This window comes from Cynara cardunculus (genome assembly GCF_001531365.2).
Source record: "Cynara cardunculus var. scolymus isolate 2C chromosome LG 5, CcrdV1, whole genome shotgun sequence".
Classification (NCBI taxonomy): Eukaryota; Viridiplantae; Streptophyta; class Magnoliopsida; order Asterales; family Asteraceae; genus Cynara; species Cynara cardunculus.
Genome location: NC_037532.1, coordinates 9,220,388 through 9,241,291, shown reverse-complemented (window position 1 = coordinate 9,241,291; position 20,904 = coordinate 9,220,388). Strand labels below are relative to the sequence as shown.

Sequence of the window (20,904 nt, the reverse complement as noted above, 5' to 3'; positions counted from 1 at the left end):
CTTAAATCATCTATAAACAGAACATAAAGTTAGAAAGGAAAACGTTACATACCATTGAGGGTCATATTAGTGGCGGGTAATATGATCCCTTAGCTTCCTTCTTGACCGCTTAAGAGTATCTCCCATATATTCTTTAAAACGAAGAATATAGAGATTTTGAACTAAAATTGAGCTTCATCAGATTCCATAAAGCATCTCTAAAATGGAGAAAGTAGGAAATAGAACGTTTTTTTTCTTTCCATACGGAGATTACCTAAAAAATGATTACCATTTGAGAGAAATAATTTTTTAATATATTTCTATCGATACAAAACTATGAAAACAATTATTTTGAGATATAAATAATATTTTAATATTATAATCAACGTTGGATTCTTTAGAAAGGGAATCTGTCGGAGATTATGTAATCTTTCTGTAGAAGTTTCAACTTTTTGATGGAGAACCTGTTGGAGATCCTCTAACCCATAAGGTGCGGGTCCTACCCTTAGGCAGTGGTGGACCCAGAAAGTTTTCTGAACGGGTGCACCTTTGGAGAACCTCTAACCCATGAAGTCGCGGTTTAACCCAGAGAAAAGTCAACACGGTTTGACCCGAGGAAAATTCAATTATGTCAATTTGATACAATACATTTTTACAAATGAAATCGATCTTGACTTTTTGAGCAAGACACAACACTACATCTTATACTCGGCGATTTCTCGGCCGAATTCCACCTTTACGGGGGATTTTTTTGGTTGATTTTGTAACGGGCAACAAATGTAACAACAAAATATTAATTTATAAATATCTTACATAAATATGTTTGATGACATCATGGACTGAGAAATAATAACCGATTTTTAAGTATTATGATCAAACGGGTGCCCGTGCATCCCTACTCTGTGAGTAGGTCCACCCATGCCCTTAGAGGTAATATGGTTATTTTAGCAGTTTTGTCATATCCTGTCCTAATCGTACCAAACATAGGACATATAGTTAGTTATGTTCTATCCCTTCTTGTTTTGTCCAGTCCGGTCTGCATACCAAACATTATCTAAGGAATCAAACATAGTATAAGGGTCTAGCAGAATTTATGCCAAAGTAGATGGGGGTGTAGTTGTACTTCCCGCAACTACATCTTGCAATTTGTCTTTCCGATTGGCGACATTTTTACTTGAAGCCCCTTTTGATCTCCTTAGGCATATGCAGTAAATTTCAGTCGTCGGGGTTATATGCACGTCTCACAGTGCAGATATAATTCGTAGATACAGCAAACATGCCTGTGAGAATGGTGGAGTCTCCAGCACCTTCTAATTCTTCGGGTAATTTTTCACTAGTTCTTGTTGTTTTCTTGTCTGTCAAATGGTTTCACTGATGTGTCAGAATTACGCTTTTGTTCGTATAGGGAAATCAGTGTTGTTAGAATTTCAATCTGTTTGAACTCCTGTTACTATATACTGTTTACTGTTTGGTTGGTTTCATGAATCGAAGGAAGAATGGAATGTGCAAATATACGATGTCGATGGTAGTGTCGCTTTGAAGGCTGAAAAAATGTATGAATAGTTCCCTTTAGCGTGTAATTGGACAAGCTTCTCATGTTTACAGCTTAAAAGGTAGCAGGTTGACATCATTGCAAATTTTGGAGAATGGACTCTGATTATAGGTGAAAATAGGAACAACGCATTGATAACAGCTTGAAGAATTTAGAATTAGGGAATCCCAGTGAATCTTTTACACTGCCCTCACTATTTCCCAACAATCTATCAAAATAACCCTTCCATTGTCCTCAAATCTTATAATCGTTCATCCATTTGATGTGACTTATCTCTCGAGTTTTTGCTTCCCTTGTCTTAGCCATACTTATATAATATATACATCAATTCCCCATTTTCTTGTTCTTAGTTTCTTGTGCAACTACTCATATATTTTGCTTGTAACTTCTCTAACGCTCTTTTAACTTTCTCATTTTTCAATTTTATGCCAGCCTGTGTTGTGAAAGTATAGGGAACATAAAAAAACCTAATCTAGCCAATTGGGTGGTAAGTAAGAATGTAAGATATGCTATAGGTTAAGCAGTTGACAATATACAAAAAACTAGGGATAGACACAAAGGAAATGATAGTATGCAAGTAGCTACAAATGAAAGCTAGGAAGATAAGTTGCATGTCTCGCATTAAAGATGTGATCTGATGGCTTCTACAGGGGGTTATTTTGACAAGTTGTATGATAAAAAATGAGATGCAAGGATAGGGGAACTTGATGATTCTTTTGATGATACTAGTGAAAGTTTTGTATCTAGAGTCATGATGTTGGTGGTGAATAAAGCACTAGCAATTATAAACGGATGTAGGCCTGTAGGATCACGAAGTACTCTTGTATAGGTTTGTAAAGCCCTTAAAAAGGTTTGGTATAGTAAATGGTTAATAGGTAAAAGTAGTGCCATCTTGAATACAATGAGGGTTCATGCTAAACATAGCAAGAGTACCATGACCCCTCTATAAGAGCAAAGGAGACATCAAATTGTATGATTTATTAAGGGATTAAGCCTTTGAATGGTGTAATAGATTTATGTAGTGAGTTATTGACCATATGTTAAAAGGTTAAAAGGTATTAAAGATCATGTATGATATAGGTGATAATAAAGCTCCTGGTACAAATGGATTTGGTTCAAAGTTTTTTAAATTCACATGGGTAACAACGGGTATGCACGTTTGTAAAGCAGTAAAATATTTTTCAACTGTGGGAGGATTCTGTTGGGGTAAATCACACTTTGATAGCTCTTGTTCCTAATGCTCCACCCCCTCTGTGGTAGTAGACTGCCAACCAATTTCTTGTTGCAATGTGGTCCTAAAACCTATCAGCAAGATCATTTCTGACCAAATTAAAGAAAGTTTGAATAAGCTTGTGGGGGATAACCAATCAACTTTGTTATCGGGTCAGCGCATAACTGACATCTTTACGGCTCAAGAGTTCATGAATGGTTATCACCTTGGTTGGCATATGGTTTGATGTGCTCTAAAGATCGATATTTAGAAAGCTTACGATACGATCAATTGGAACTTTTTACGGGTTATATTATGTGGTTTTGGGTTTCCAGATCGTATGGTTGATTGGATTATGGAAGCAGTAACTATAGCCTCGTTCTTGGTGGTTATTCAATCAGTGCTTGGCCCTCTTCAAGTCTACTGGGCGAGTGTCTTGAAATTCCTGGTAAGAACTGCCAAAGAAATTGAAAAACTTATTCAAGGTTTCTTGTGGTGCCAAGGCAAGCTACAACGAGGTAAAGCTAATGTTGCTTGGAAGAAAGTTTGCATTCCTCGTGAGCATGGAGGTTTAGGTCTCAAAGGAATTTCCCGCTGGAATGTTGCTTTGTTGTCATCCCACATTTGGAATATACTATCCAATAAGAACACCCTATGCTGGGATGGATTCATTCGTAATGGCTTCAACATTGACATCTATAGAACATTCCGTTTGCTAGGGATACCTCGAGCTTTTGGCGCAACTTGCTCCGTATCGAGAGTGGTTTCGACCATACCTCATTAATGTGCTTGGTGATGGAAAAACACGTCTGCATATAGGCCCGTTGTGTAATATGGTATCCATGCGAATGATCCACCGAGACAGATTTCACCTCAATAATAAAGTCAACGACATTGTGGAAGATTGGGGCTGCAAATGGCCTCAAGTTTGGGGTGAGATGGATGAGGAGATTCGTAATATTCCAGCTCCTGTTCTCCATGAAGGCACCGATGATAGGGTTCTACTTAGAAACAATAATAGTGGTCTAGAGCCGTTTGCGGTAGGGGGATTTGGAGTGTATTCGGGACATTGGCGATGTTGTTTCTTGGTATAAGTTGGTATGGCATAAACACCGAATACTTATGCATGCTATGACTCTTTGGCTTGCCTAGGGAGATCATCCCTTGACACGAACCACGATGTTAGCATGGTAGTAGACTGTCGGGCTTATATGCCCACTTTATCGAATGACTGAGGATTTTTTTTCCAATATCGTACTCAAAGAAGGTGTGGGGTGGGATGAAAACCATGCTGGGAGATGCCATTATTCCGGACAATTGAGATGTAAAGGTTTTATACAAAGAGGGTGTAGGGTGCTTTCTACATCACCACTTGGGGCATGTCCCTTTGGCAAATATCTTGAGATGTAAAGGTTTTATACAAAGCTAGAATGGAATGACCTTGGAACAGCTTTAACTATGTTGATAGAGAAGCAGAAGGAGCACAACATGTTCTAGAAAGAAATTCTTGGATGGATATCTCCTATTCTGTGGGATGAAGAGACATTAATTCGAATGTTCGTGATAAGATAAAAGTAAGTGTAATGAAAAGGCATACAACTTCAAAATCTTTTGTGATAAAAAAGTTCAAAGGTAATTATCATAGGACTAGTGTTACGTAATCAGGATGATCACGTAATGATTTGATTGGAATGAAAAGGTAAAACAGAGGATTACAATGAAGAAATGAAGATAGACTCAATCCAACAATGGATTCTAGGGATGACTTCCCTCCTCTAAGCTAATGCTCAAAGTCTAACATAATACGTATTATTTGGCATGACCCCTCACACATGCCAAACACTCCTTATTTAATAACCAAAACACAACTAATTCTCTTTATGGGCTTTGGACCTTTTAGCATACACTTTCCAAACAGTGGGCTGATTATTACTAGTTGGGCCAAGACTAGTTGGTGTTGTATCATTTGGTACCCCTTTAAAAATGGTCTTGTCCTTAAGACCAGCATCTGGAAACTAACTCAGAATAGTCATAGCATTTCCCACGTTGCTTCATCTAGCGAACGCCTCCGCCATTGGATAAGCCCCCATCATAACAGGAACGAGTCACTCGAATCGCCTTGGGAACTAACTGATCTACGACATCTAAATCAAATTCAGAAGGTGGTGAAGGTTCTATATTAACGTTTTGCACAACCTTTTTTAGCAGAGATACATGGAACACTGGATGGATTTTTGACTCTGAGGGTAATTTAAGACGATATGCAACTGGACCAATCTTTTCAAAGATCTCGAATGGTCCAAAGAAACAAGCAACCAACTTCTGGTTGATGCACTGAACCACCGACAACTGACGGTAAGGACATACTTAACATAAACAAGCTGTCCTACCCGGAAGTCGACATCACGACGCCTCTTATCAGCCTGCGTTTTCATCGCCGACTGAGCTTGTGCCAAATGAAGTTTCAATTGCTTAAGAGCTTCATCACTTCGACCTGTACTTCCCCCTGTATGAATTGAGAGATGTTAGGCGGTTTACCCCATAAACCACTTCAAACGGTGAGACACCTGTAGATTCATGAAAAGTGGAGTTGTACCAAAACTCAGCCCATGGAACCCATAGGGACCAAGAACGGGGCTAATCGATTGCAAAACATCGAAGATAGGATTCTAAACAACGGTTGATCACTTCCGTTTGGCCATCCGACTGCGGGTGGTAAGAGGAGCTCATGTAGAGACGAGTGCCTTGTAGACGAAAAAGTTCCTGCCAAAATTGACTAATGAGGGTCACGATCACTTACAATTGATTTAGGAATGCCATGAAGCCGGACGATTTCTCGAACAAAAATGTTGGCGATATTACGAGCCGTGTAAGGATGTCGAAGCAAAATAAAGTGACTATACTTAGATAGTCGATCAACCACCACAAGCAAGGCGTCAAAATCCTTCGATTTAGGTAACCCGAGGATGAAATCCATAGACAAATGCTCCCAAATTGCCTCTGGAATGTCTAAYRGCTGTAATAAGCYTRSTGGAGTAAGCGAACTCGATTTGCAACGTTGGCATATGTCACACGCTTGCACAAACCGTTGGACCGTAGAACTCATACCTGTCAAGTATGGGTTTGCCGCAAGTCGACGATAAGTACGGAGGTAACGCGAATGTCCCCCGGTGGCCGACTATGGAACCCCAACAAAAATGCGGGAATAAACTTAGAATTCCGAGGAATGACTAATCGATTCCTGTGATACAAAATACTCGCTTGAACTGTGTAACCTGGAATCGAACCGGGGTTCTGTTGACATTACTGAATCAATTCTTGTAGTGTCGAGTCAGCTTTTGCTTCCTCTAATAACCCAACCCCGTGAACCCAAACCGATTGGTAAACCATCGTTCGAATTTCCACTTTGTCATCTCGTCTTGATAAAGCATCAACTACTTTATTCTCTCGACCTGCCTTATAGCGGATTTCAAAATGATAACCCAACAATTTAGCGACCCAATTTTGTTGATTAGGAGTAGTGGTGCGTTGGTGAAGCAAGTGTTTAAGCTTTTATGATTTGTATACACCATAAAGGTAGAGCAACAGGTAACTTCTCCAGTGTTGCACCGCAAGAGCTAGAGCCATAATTTCACGTTCCTATGCCGACTTGGCTAAATTTCGATCACTCAAGGCTTTACTTAAAAACGCTATCGGACATTGCTGTTGCATCAAAATTGCTCCTATTCCTCGACCAGAAGCATCACACTCTACCACAAAGGGTTCTGAAAAATCAGGTTAAGCGAGAACGGGAGCCGAAGTGACCGCTGTTTTGAGGAGATGGAACGCCGTTGCGCCTCGACGTTCCAAAGGAAATTGTCCTTCTTTGTCAATCTGTTAGAGGCTTGGCAATCGACCCGTAAGTACGAACGAATTTCCGGTAATTCCCTGTTAACCCGAGAAATCCACGTGTTCCCTTCACTTGCTTGGGAGTAGGCCACTCCAAAACCGCCTAGACCTTTGGTTCCATTGAGACCCCATTGCCATTGATTATGTGACCCAAATATTCTACTAACGTCTGACAAAACGAGCATTTTTTCTGGTTAACCACAAACTGATGGGAGACCAAGGTGGCTAAAGTGGTCGATAGATCACGTAAATGTTGTTCCCATGTGGGGATGTATACGGCAGGTCGGACCAATGTTACGTAATCAGGATGAGCACGTAATGATTTGATTGAAATGAAAAGGTAAAACAGAGGATTACAATGAAGAAATGAAGACCGACTCAATCCAACAATGGATTCCAGGGATGACTTCCCTCCTCTAAGCTAATGCTTAAAGTCTAACAGAATATGTATTATTTAGCATGACCCCCACATATGCCAGACACTCCGTATTTAATAACCAAAACACAACTAATTCTCTTTATGGGCTTTGGGCCTTCTAGCATACACTTTCCAAACAGTGGGCTGATTATTACTAGTTGGGCTAAGACTAGTTGGTGTTGTATCAACTAGAAACCGAGTACTATAGGATATGGTAAAATGTTAGATCACCAAATAGCAAAATGTATAAAAACTACTTACGCCTGGAGATGAACATGTTTTTAAATTCATTGAGGGCATTAGGCATTTTCGCAAAGCTACTCTTCTTTAATAGTTATATTTTACATGGAGCATACAATGCTATTAAGAGTACGGTGGAAAGTTTAGTCAATATTGATGGTTAAAATGCATTGCAAGTAGGAGTACTTTCACATAAACAATGGGCCTTTATTTGTCAAGGGATGTGCTTGAGAGGGTTTAAGATATTATAGATAAGAAGTAGACAAAGAAGGTTACTACAAATGGTATATGTGACAACATTAGCTTGATTCTTATGCTTGATAGATCTAGACTTTAGCGTTAATACAACTATGATGTACCATTAAGATTGGTAATAGAGGGGATTAGCAAACAACAATTATACAGATAAAGAGGAAGGGTAATGCTTAGCCACACACAGGATGAGTCATGGAAATTAAGCCCATATACAAAAGAATCATACACTGACTTATTTTTTTGTCATCCCAAATGCAATATAACCCGGAAATAACATCCTTACCAACTACAAAATACAATGAGAAAACGAAAAATATAAAAGCCAATACTTTCTTATAGTACACAAAAAGGTCCTAGAGATCTTGTTACCACAAATATTAGATTATAATGGTCCTGCTATTCCTTGTAGTTTTTGAACAACTTATGTAATAGATGCAAAATTATTTTCTTATAGTAGTACATAAAAACACAATGACACGCAGTTGGAGGAGGCTAAACGGAACATAAAATATATCTGAATTGGCGAAGCTTAATAGAATGTATAAAGAGGTGAACCACCTATGGTTGGAGACATGAATGACGTTCCATGACTCCTATCTAAGGCCAACTCTTTTAGCATATTCGGTTCACTTAGATAGTTAGATCTATTCACTACTTCCCCATGTCAATACTTGGAGACCTTTATCTCTCTTGAAAACATACTCTTGGTACAAGTATCCACTTCTAGAAGTCGCCCTCCAAAGGTGTATGCTGGAGATGAACAAATCTCTTCAAATGGTATTCCCTCATTGTGTAGCCACGCATCTGCCTCAACATTTTTATTTCTACTAACCTCATGATTTTCAGCTATTTGGAACAATGACTGGAAAGTTTTGCGTACTTCCATGGCGAACTCGTGATGGACGCAACTGAAGCTTAAGAAGATGAAACCTAGGAATTCAAAGGAACAAATTTGCATCCTTAAAAGAGTGACGATGTTGGATATTTGAGTAGTGATGAGCCAAAGAACAAGTACAAGGCAGATACAGCTGAATTCTAGACTAAAACAAGATTGAATACATTGTCTTTGTGTTCCTCAAAAAGCTTGTTTTAAGCACATCATCGATTCTTATGTTCTTTTGTTCCTGAAAAGTGCGCTTATCCATGTGCAACATAATACATATCTAAAAGTTTAGGAAAACAAGGGGATAAGGCTCCTTTTTTCTTCTCTTTTTTCTAGTGAATGGGAGCATCACATTATCTATTAGCTTTGGTTAATAGCATCTAAAATTTCTCGCGTTTGCCATCAGAAAAAGAAGCGGATAAGGCTCTCTTTTTTCTTTTCTTTTTCCCAATGAAGGGGAGCATGATGGGGATGGTAGGGGCATAGTGGCAATTCTAGAGGATGCTACTCAGCCCTCTCATGGAATTTACAGCAATTTCCAGTTCTTATAGCATACTCTTTTTTGCTTCTTTCTAAATTGATCTATTTTCTCATTTGTCATCACTCATTGCTAGAAAGCTATTGGTGATGTAGATTTCCATCCATAAGATGTACTAAAACTTGAAACAGTGAGCCAAAACAAACTTCCCTTTGTTTATCACTAGGTGTTGTATGTCCATCAAAAGATCATATTTATGCAATGATGTATTAATCACTAATTAATAGTTAAACACTATTGTTAATATGCATGTAGAATGTATAGCAATTTTGATAGATAGTGGGAGTATTTAATGATGAATTTGTATTTATTTAATTTATATTAATAGTAGGGGATATACAATTCCAATAGTTCAGATAATAAGCACTTTAAGTGATTTAGCATTATAGTGAGGTATTTCCCTTTGCATTAGGTTTATTTTTCTTTGGTTGCTAGTAGTTGGTTAGGTCGTTCTTTCTTTCTTCAATTAAGCTTAAGTTTGTAGAATCTTCTATGTTATCACATATATTGATGTAGTACCTTGCTAATACTACTAAGTAACTTGATTCTGGAAGGGTAGGCGCTACCATTTTGGTCTTGCATTGTTCTTTATTCTTCTCCCCCATTCTATTCCCATAAGGAATACCGTTCTACATTGTTCACTCAACTTGATCAAAGTTTGAAAGAAACAAAGGAGAGATAGAAGATTTTAAGGTAGAATAAACAAATTCAGACATCTTTCCATTGGAGATTTTTTGGTGATAGTGTTGAATTTGTCCATCTTTTGCTAAGTCTCGTACTTGGTCCATTTTTTTGTATAAATTTATGCACCTATTTAGAGAGGAGAGTGGTATTTGGCTAGTATTTTGTTTCTATCTGAAACACATGAAGATTTCCTTTTTCTATTTAATAATTGACCATCTATTCACGTTATCTGACGTACAAAGTGGTCCTTCCCGCTGTATTTTGTCCTGAAAGAGTTACTAACTTATAAAGACTTGTTAAAGTGTATTATAGCAAAGATAGGTTTCTCTTGTGTGCTATGTTTATATATTTATCTCATTAGGATGGTTATGCCCTGTAAATTGCATTGTACTTGCCTTTTCTTCCGTTTAATGCCATTACATTCTGCATAACATGACAACTAGCATATAGAAATTATGAAGAAATCTAACTTCCGCTCATCATTGAATACATGAACTAATAATTTCTCTTGGCAAATTCATGTCAGGTCAAGCCTTTTTTTGTCATGTACTCTTCCTAATTTAGTTAAATTTACAGATCGAGAAGGAATGCATCGCTCAGAATAGCTCAACAAAATTTAGTCATGCGAAAGTAATCTTATTAGTCATCTACTTTCTTTGATGATACCTGTCCTAACGTATTTCTCTTATAGCACTTGGTTCGTATTCATACTACTTTTTCCATTTCTGTTCAAATCTTTTGAATTACTTTGTAGCAGTTTTTCTTTTTAACATGCTAGGAACAACAATCCAATTTCAATGTTTTTGTGGAATTATTAAGGAATTCATTGATTGCTGCTAAGAAAATGTGGTCTAGGTGTGATGCATGCTTTTATCATTGTTCAGGTGCAAATCCTGGACAAACTTCTCTACAACCTTGCTCCCTTCTAAGTGTTGGACAGGTAATCTCTTCCTTCGTGCATCGTTTCTTTTTTCATATACTGGTGGCATATGTTTTCATATAAAGTTGTGACATCTGTATAATTTATCATGCCAGAAGATGAGGCAGTGACTTTGTTGTATTGTATTTTTCTTAAAACATTGTATTAACCTGGCAGTGGACATGTAACGATAATCATATAAATCAGGTGCATATATATTAAGAAAGGTCGCAGGTTGGAGTCATGGTAACATTCAATCTACAAAAATGCAAAAGAAAGGTTGTCTACAAATACTCCTGTTAGTATTACCATCGCTTGCAAAACAAAGGAACCTTATTGCACCAGGATCTTTTTTGTTCCATTGAAATAACAGAAGGTCACAATATGGTTTCAGCGAAATATTCACTTGGTGGAGTGCTTTGTTATATTTGTTTAGCTATGCTTGTGGTTCGAAAGTGACCACTATAATGGCATTGGGAGTCTACTTACTGATTTTCATGAAATAGTAGGATAAGAATTAAGAAATACATGAACTTGTAGATTTGGAGATTGTGTTTGTCAAATACTGTTAGAGGTTATCTTAGAGTTAAATTCCTTGTAATCAGGTGCAGTACTTCCTCTTTATGAGTCAATCTATGCTTCTGGGTTATGAAATTGAAATGCTTACTAGTTTTCATGATTAACTTGCTGGTTTTCATGAAAAAGAAAGGATGAGGAAATAAACATGCTTTTCATAACCCACAAGCATAGATTGACTTAAAAGAGGAAGTACTGCACCTGATTACTAGGAATTTAACTTTAGGATAACTTCTAACAGTATGTGACAAACTCGATCTCCAAATCTACAATGTTCATATATATCTTAATTTTTAGTAGAAAGAATCAAATTGGTGTTGCTTTCTGAGGCAGTGAGTGCATGACCCTGACACCCGTGGTCATTCATATACAAGCCATGCTTTTCATCTTATGTTTTTATGTTCATTTCATACCCGTGGCTCAGAAGAATGCTCTCACATCTCTTTCACATACTGTTCAATCTGTGAGATGTTGTGCATCTCATCCACATTTCTGAAGCTAAGTGGTAGTAGTAATATTTTGATTTAAATAACGGATCAAGGCGAATTTAGAGGATCCGACCTACATTGAAACATCTTCAATATTGATAAAGCAGTCATGGCTTGTATGTGGATTCCTATAGACATGAAACAAAAAGTTTAGAGTTTGTTTCTATTCATGCTTGTGATTTACAAATGGATAACCTATACGTCAGTAGACTGAAAGTTGTAAAATTTAAGTTAATAATTTTTGTATTTTCCTGTTCTCATTATTTGCATATTATTTTGTAGTTTTGGAGATGTATGAAAATGTCAACATACAAAAAATTGTTTGACCCAAGAAATGTTGTGCATTAAAAAGAATCTGAATGGCCAGAGAAAATCATGTTCACGCTTGTCTTCCTTTTGTTATGTTGAATTTATTCTACACCGCAAAGATATTTAGTAGGGATAATATTCCTATCAGTAAATGGAAGAGTTGCTAATTTATATCTTGGAAGTGGGTTATGGAGACAAAATAAACATGCATTGGTTATGGAAACTACTGTTTGCATCAATAAAGAAATATCAGATATTCAGTCATACACCATGGGGGAGATGTTCTTAAAGAGAGAAATGAATTTAGCTGTGCAGCATGGGTAATCCATATAGTGGACAAAATGCTGGATCCCGTCTACATCACCTGCAATACTCCAGGATTGGCATCAATAAGTAGTATCATAGTGTTTGGATTTAATTTAGTGTTCATTAAGCTGGAGTTTATGCACTATAACTTATCTTTCGTAGTTGCATAATCAGGATGTTTAGAACTAAGTAGTTACTTCATCTGTCCCAAAAATAGATGCAACCTTTTCCTGTTTGGGTTGTTATGTGTTAATTGCGGTGCTTGCTTTCTTGGCAAAATTTCATGTCGAAATGACCTCTTTGCTTGTTAGGGTTCTCGAAAAGTGTGAATACTTTGTTGATCATGTTAAGAAAAAATAGAGTATTGATTATAAAGTGGCATATTGGGCTAAAGATTTAGAGCACTAATAAAACACTAGAGGCACATGCATATCAAAATGACACCTAAAATCATGAGGTTGTGGAATGCTAGTCTTATATATCTAATGAATACTCTAACTATATATTGCTACAATCTAGGAAACATGAGAACAGGTGAATGTATCAGGTGCTGAGTTTGACATTTTTGAGAAGACTAAAATGGGGTGCTACACATCTACACACATAGAAATAAATGCTAAGAAACATCATCAAAGTATTCAAAGCAATATCCAAAACACTATCAAATCCTATTGGGATGTCGTGTGCTACAAGCATATGAAGGATAACCATCGAGATGTTGAGAAAACTGAACAAGGGAACATGTAAAGTAGGCATACAGGAACGAGCACATATGAGTACGTATGAACAAGAAATTTAACAGGTGAGATGTAGAAAATACAATCACAGTGAAAACATTTAATGCTTTTTATAATTTACATATAACATGTTCAATTATTTGAAGTTTTCTATTTGTTTTTTGGCCATGGAAGTATTTCGAAGCCTTGAAACCTAAAAGTTAAAAATGAGCCAACCCCTTGAAGCAGAACCATCCCAGCTGTATCTCACCTGCACACAAGCTGGACCTGAATCCCACCCGATTTAGCTAAATCATATCCAGCTGATTATTTTTTTTAAAATTTTAATTTTGGTAAATAGGATCACGTCTGATGCTTATCTGGCTTCAACAGATCTGCACACATTTTCATAGTGTACTAATACGATGTTCTAGGTCTTTTGGTGGTTCATAGGCTACAACTGATGTATCTAATTCGAAGGCAATTCTTGTTAAACTCTGTTGATTTCTTAGTCTTAACCTTTACAAAGTTAGGCATGATACCTTTCATTCTACCCTACTGTCTTAGTCTAGTATACAATCACCAGCTCATGGATTTTGACAAAGATCATCTAATTCTTTAATTTATTCATTTCCTAGTGTGAATGTTTATTTTATACCTTTGGGCCACTTGTTGACCATCTTTCTTGTTTTTTCTCTTATGCTTTTATAAGAAAGCTTATCTTGTGCAACAAATCACTGGTTTTGATAACAATTTGAATCCAAGAGTTGCTTCAATTAATAAATTTTTTATGCCTATTAATGACGTTCATTACGAATTTCATGATGTTGACTATGTTACACTAGGGATCGTTTCGACGTTCATTATCCGTAGTTTGAGCTGCTGTATGACCTTTTTATTTGAAGAAGTGTTTGATAAAGCTTTCTTGAATAATTTTTCAGGCTTTTTCAGGAACTCAAAATGTTTCGAGTCCACAAAAAGAGGAAGCTTGGAGAGTTAACGTGCGAATCCAAGGCTGTGACCTCAATCATGGATATCTGTGTGGCACAATGGAAGCTCTAAATGTTCCAATGGCAGATACACCAGTAAGCAGAATAGTTTTAATGGGTATATTTTACAATGCTTTGATTTTACAAGATATTTTTATGGTTCATATTAATGAGTATGGATCTATGGTTGTTGACATGGGGAGCACATAAGAGAGTCAAGCTAGATTTTGCCTAGTGAATGAAGTGGAAGAAAACAACCATAATTCTACTAAGGAAATATACTGTTACATTAGAATCGATAGTAGTAGGCTACAGTTGGCTCATTAATAATAGTATGCCTTCTGTCTTCATATATATGTTCAGCTGCTAGTCGTCTACAAGATAGGTTTGTCAAAGTATGAGGTTAGTTTACAAATTTCAGTGGCCAATGGTACACTTTTGATGTGGATTTTGCTCTCTAAAATGTCGTGAGTCTCGTGACATTGTAAATTGCAGTCTAATTACTCCCTACATCCCAAATTAAATGAGCATTTTTGCTTCTGGTACGTCCCAAATCGGATGTGCTTTTTTGGTTTTGTCAACTCTAAGAAATATCTACTTTCTCTTGTGTATTTGAGTGTGGACTACAATTTTATGCTTTTTTCTTCATTCTTTTAATAATCATCAACTTAATCTAATCAAACGAGTCATGAGTGGCATTCCAAAGCATGTTTTTCATCAGATATTACACCCACATGCTCAAGGTTTATGGCTTTTTGGTGACAAAATGATTTACAATTCTAGTAAATAATACATTAATCAAGTTGAAGTGTTTTAGATATCAAAATAAAAACTTAAATAAGTTTTGAGAACACTCGTTTATTTTGCCATGGAAGGAGTATAACTACTAGATACCTACCTAGACTAGGATATGAATATATGATACCATATGTAAGAAGTCTTCTTCTAACACTACAGAACATAGTTTCTTAAACAAAATATTTTACATTCTTATGTATTACTACTAATAATCACAATAATAATTGCAAACTAAAAAAGGAATCACAGCAGTAACGTGAGGATGTGCGGATCCTCTTTTAAAAGCACTTGTAGAGAGGGGAAGGTTTCTACATATATGCAAGTTTGATAGAGCATGTCTAGCTGATGTGGGACTCCAACACCCCCCTAAACCTCCGCTAGGCAGTGCCCCCAAGAACGGAGGGGAAAGAGTGTGTTGTATCTCTAGGTGGTGCTAGATGCCGGCTCAGGTACCATGTGGGGATATGTGAAACCCCTTTGAACTGTGTCTAACTGATGTGGAACTCCCAACAATTAATAATCGGACTTCTATGTTTGGGACTTGCCTTTATCAAATTGTTAAAAGTACTCTATATGAACACAATATAAAGCAAAGGCATGCTTCTTTCTCAATAACGTGTGTTAGATTTTTCTTGTAAGTACCAGGATGGGAACTTATAAAATACGCTACATTACAGAAAATAGATAACTGAAAAGCGAGCATGAATGAAGGACAAATAATGTTGCTTTTATTTTTATTTTTATTTTTTCATGTTCATTTATTATGCTTGATTGTTCTAGCGCTGTTGTGAGTTGTTATCCGTCATCACATCTAGGAATGCCTTATTTACTTCTGTTATTACTTTGTTCATTGTTCATTCTTCATTGTGAATTCCTGTATCCTACCAAAATATTCAACTGCAGGTAGTTACTTTTTGGGAGGGAGAAATCGTTGATACCAAGAATTACACATTTTTTACTAACAAATGGAAAGCAACGTAAGTTTTCTTCTCCTTTTGGCTATGAGCATCTTTGTTTCAGGTTAACAAATTTTCTTATTCCATTACCAAGAGTAGCACTTAGGGGTAGCCCAACTGGTCAGGCATTGTGTTTGCTCCCTATTGATCACCTGTTCAAGTCCCCTCCAGGCCACCAGAGGTTTGCCCGTCTGTTAACTTCAGGACCCAGGGGATTAGTCGAGGTGTACGCAAGTGGGGCCGGACACCCACGGTTATAAAAAAGGAGTTGCACTATGGCTTCTGATGTCGAAAGGCTTACTTCTCAAATTCAACAATGATTTGAAAGAATTTAAAGCGAACATTTTTTGTATTTGTAGAGCTTGCTTTAGAAGTTCTGTTAACCAAATCTAACACTTGAAGAATTTACATCAATCCTGAAGTTAAAGTAGTCCCATTGACGTCAGAAGTTGAATGTATATGATTCATAATTGTTGGGAACAAAGGAGATGTTTGAAAAGCTGTGTTCATGGATTGTATAAAAAGGCAATTTTCCACATCACTTTGCAAACTGTGACAGGTCAGAAGTCGACATAGAACACTGGACAAAATTTCCTTCATTCTCGCCTCTTTTAGTAAGTCCTCAGAATACCCAACTACTCCCTCTGTCCCGAAATAACCGTCCATATTTCTTTTTTAGTTTGTCCCGAAATAACAGAAGTGTGTGCCTACTTTCCAATTCTACTCTTTATTATATGAAAAATTCATTACTCCCTCTATTATTAAGGGTAAAATCGTCTTTTAGTTGATTAAAAAGTGTAATAATCACACATTTCTAACATTGTCTGTTTTTTTCTTTGTGGACGTTTATTTTGGGATGGAGGGAGTAGAACAGATGATAACAGTAACCTATGATGAACTCACATTTTTATCGTATGCTTGACACTCTGTTCTTGTCAGAGCCAAGTTGAGGTTGATGGTGGGAAGTCATTGGACCTCAGCAACTATCAATATATATTTATGGTAATTTGGCTTGCTTACACTTGACAACCATTTCAAAACTTTATCATATATTTCTTTTTCTCACTTTGGCACACTTTTCCGAAGCCGAGTGTCTTCACAGAAACAACCGCTCTACTTTTTGGGGTAGAGGTCGGGTTTACATACGTCTTACATTCCCCAAACTCCACATCCGGATGGGATATAATGGGTTCGTTTGATTTAGCTTATTTTATCTCTTTCTAGCTATCTGTTTAAAAGTTACCTATTTTGTTGCTAATCTCTTTAATGGTAAAGAATGAGCCTATAATTTTGGGTGACCGTGATTTTTTTCCTGTCGTGATTCAGAGATGGAAAGAACAATACTTTGTTAATGTTGGAGCTGATTGTGGGTTGACAATTGCTGGCTTTTACTATGTTTGTTTCTCTTGTGTGGATGGCTCGATCAACGGCTACTATTACGATCCAAATAGCAGGTACTTGTCTTTTTTTTTGTTACAAAATCTACCCTTTTTTCTAGCATGGGTTGTGATATACACAAAAACAACTGCTTTACTATTTAGAGTAGAGCTCATATGAATTTTGGTTCTTTTTTTTTTGGGGGGGGGGGGGTCATTAACATAAATATAAAATATACGGAAAGTTAAAGAAAATAGTATACAAATGAGAACACAAGGTATTAGTTTGTCCCAAAATAAGGATCCAAAATTAGTGTCTACATTTTTATATTAGCTTGTCCCAAAATAAATATCTACTTTCTCATTTTTCCCTTAATTGTGAGATTGGAGAAAATTTCTCTCTATTATTAAGTGCAAAAATTAGTTAATTAAAAAGTGTAACAGTTGCACATTCCTAAAACTGTGTCATTTTTTATGTGGACATTTATTTTGGTACGAGGGGAGTACAAAAAATAAGCCATTTAAATATAAAATATAAATTTAAAATGTATAGTGTAAAAAAGATGAAATTATTTAAATCTATGGGGTGAATTTTATTTATCGGGGTCAAAACAAGACATTTATATATGTAAAAACGAATTTGAAACTTCATGGGGGGCACCTGAACCCCAACTTTGGTTTTGGGTCCGCCCCTAACTGATCAGGTATGCATACATACCCCGATCCCACCTCCAGATGTGGTATATGGGCTCKTTTGGTTTGGTTTGGTTTGGTTTCTAGCATGACTTGCTGTTATAGCTTTTTATTGGAAGCAAACATTATGAAATGATGAACGGTTTACTCCTTACAGCCCGTTCCAGAAGCTTGAGCTAAAGACAACGAATGAAGGAAGATCGGGTTTCAGCTTCTCTTCCTATGAGCTGCAATGAGAGTCGGTTGTTTGTTTCATAACACAAACCAAAAACGACGATTGATGCTGAAATTGGTGTACCGATCTTTCTTTCGCTGCTAAAATGGTAGGTTTTCAACCTCAAATATAAGATGGAACATATTGATGGGAAATGATCTAGGGAAGTCGACTATAATGAACTTGGAAAATTGAAATCCGTTGCGTGTTCATTTCTCGAACAAAATGTATTTGTTAGATGTGAAAAATCAATCCTGTATCTTGATACGATCTAACAGATTATATCATACATTGTGAAGCTATATTTATGAATTCAATGGTATGAAAGATTGGCTACATGCACCATCCTTACATTGGTTGGGTTGAAGGTATTTGAACGACCTTACCCAATGTTTGTGGTTTGGAAAATCTCAACCCAACGGTCCCAACCCAACAAAAACGAAAGTACAACCCAACCTATACCATGTAGGTTAGGTGTTGGATTGGACGGGTTGAAACTTTGGTACAATTTTTTTTAAATACATCTAATCGATTATGTTTAAAAGAAGTAAAATCAAAATGAGAACATACGTATAAGACTAACAATTACATAAAATATATTAAGAGATATTTGTACATAGGCAGTTATGTACACTATTTCGTATGTGGTAATAGTGTACTCGTCTGTTTATTCAAGCTACTATAACAGGTTGCAACAAACTCGAGTTTCAAAGAGGAAGAAAAAATACAGCAGATAATTTTGTGCATTTGTTATAGGTCCGTTAAAACATGCATCAAACTTAAGGTTCATGTAAATAAGAAAGTAAAATTACGGTTGAAATTGTGATATAATTATGAATAGAGACCACTACATTGAATTCCATTGACGAAGCAGGGGAAGATGCGGTTAGAGATTAAAAAAAATGTAAGAGAATATATCGCAAGTGACGATATGATTTACGATTGAAGAAGAAACATCCATAGGATGAGGTGTTTGTGGATGATCAGTAAGAAGAAGTCAACTCCGCTACTGAATCTGAATCATGTTGTAAATGTGACGAACTCAACAAAGTTTCTTTCTTTTAAGGAAGAGATGACGTCGTCTTCGTTATGTTCAACAACGGCTTTTGGAAATACAAATTCAAGAGTTTGAGATGGATTTCGAGAGGCTAGTTGACTCTCTTGCTCTTTTTCTTATCAGGTTCTCTCTATCTTTAGTATTTTTTCAATTTTCAACAAAATATTATTTTTATTTGGTTGAGATTTAAGTAATATGGTTATGATTTTTTGTGTTGTTAATCACAAGTGACATTCTAGAATAATACATATGATTCTCGTTTTTTTTGTTAACCTGGATATCCGACCCGCTATGCGAGCCGACTAATCCCAGGGCGACCACCTGCTTTGCAGATAGCCCGGAGTCATCGCATTTGAACCTCCATGGCCACAAGGGGATTTTTATTCCTCCTTGGATTTGAACCTGGAACCTCCTAGTACTTTTGACCTTTGGAGCCAAGTTCAAACCAATCAAACACCACCCTTGTGGTTTATGATTCTCGTTTTTTGTGTTGCTAATCATATGTGATTAACATTTTTATGCTTATTTTATTAAGTGGATCATATATGATATATATATTAGATCAAATGTGATTTAAAGCATGAAAACAATATGTTCGATCAAAAAAACTGTGAAAAAAAAAATCACCCATGATATGTAGCAGATCACATGTGATTTAAATTGTGAAAAGATATCGTGAATCCAAAAGATTGTGAAATAATTCCTGAAAAACGAGTGGGGGGAAATCATGAAAAATAATCTATATATCTATTAAAGGAAGAACCAAGAGTATTGATGTGACATCATGAGAATTGAGTATTGAGGTGTTGGTGAATTGTGGTTGAGTTTGAGATATCCCACATTGGTGAAGAGTTGAAAAGTTTGAACAAAATGAAGTGTATAAAAAAGGTGAATTGGATGCCTTTGTGTCAAATATGAGGTTTGGCTCATAGAGTTGTCTTTATTTGGATGACCCTTTTGAAATCTATAACCATGATTGGAAACCAATCAAATATTTGACAACATGAGATAGTTATTTACCTGTCGTCTTGATGTTAATACTATCACGATTTGACACACCCCTTTAATTACAATTCAAATATTATAGAATGTTACGATAAAATATAATATTTTGTCAGTTTAATATCTGATATGTGGTCATCGACCCCACTTGATATTAATTTTATTTTTCATGAGGGAAAATCCATTATCTTAGCTTGATGATGTGGTTCTTCATGTATCGTATTGGACTTCCACTATTGTTGATACAATTTACGCACTCCTCTAATTTTCACTAGAAATATTATAGAACGTTTCTTCTTCGTAACTTCAAAAATAAGATTTCAATTTAATTTGTTATAAAATTAAAATCGTGATTTTGTCACCTTAGATAAAATTTCAATTAAAACTGTGACTTCTAATTAGACAAACTACTAACATTAGTCAAACATTTGTAGAGTACTTTGCAACACGATTTTCAAGCATAATTAGATAACTTAAATTAGCATATGGTTCTAAGATTGTTGTCAAATCCCTTAAAAACTTTTAATGTACTCACATTTGTCTAAATTTTTTAAAAAGAGTACTTCAAATTTAGTCTATAACATTCCTTTTGAAGATGATATTATTATTACCGCGCAACGTGCGGTTAGAAAACTAGTCATTAGAAAATTTACACATGATATGTATTAGATATAATTAATCAGATAATACTTAAAATCCAAATGACCTTAATGCCCCCTTTAACCTAATTTTACTAAGTTAATCATAACCATAAGATTGGATGAGGTGGCAACATGAGATTAATTATATCCTATCAATCCAGAAATTGATTAATAAAAAAAACACGGGCATAAGTCACTAAATAGGTAAGTCACCAAT

At 36.2% G+C, this 20,904-nt stretch overlaps 1 protein-coding gene and 1 pseudogene across 1 annotated transcript; both read left to right on the top strand.

Moving 5' to 3' along the window:
* Positions 1–1,155: 1,155 nt before the first annotated feature.
* On the top strand, positions 1,156–18,317 carry LOC112512606 (glucose-induced degradation protein 4 homolog). The gene is made up of 8 exons (XM_025118657.1): positions 1,156–1,301; positions 10,532–10,587; positions 13,903–14,046; positions 15,652–15,725; positions 16,264–16,318; positions 16,644–16,706; positions 17,031–17,158; positions 17,931–18,317. Exons 1-8 carry the CDS (start codon positions 1,256–1,258, stop codon positions 18,007–18,009), a joined length of 645 nt encoding a protein of 214 aa, XP_024974425.1. The 5' UTR covers positions 1,156–1,255; the 3' UTR covers positions 18,010–18,317.
* A 1,805-nt stretch (positions 18,318–20,122) lies between these two features.
* Positions 20,123–20,299, top strand: LOC112513922 (annotated as a pseudogene).
* The last annotated feature ends 605 nt before the right edge of the window (positions 20,300–20,904 follow it).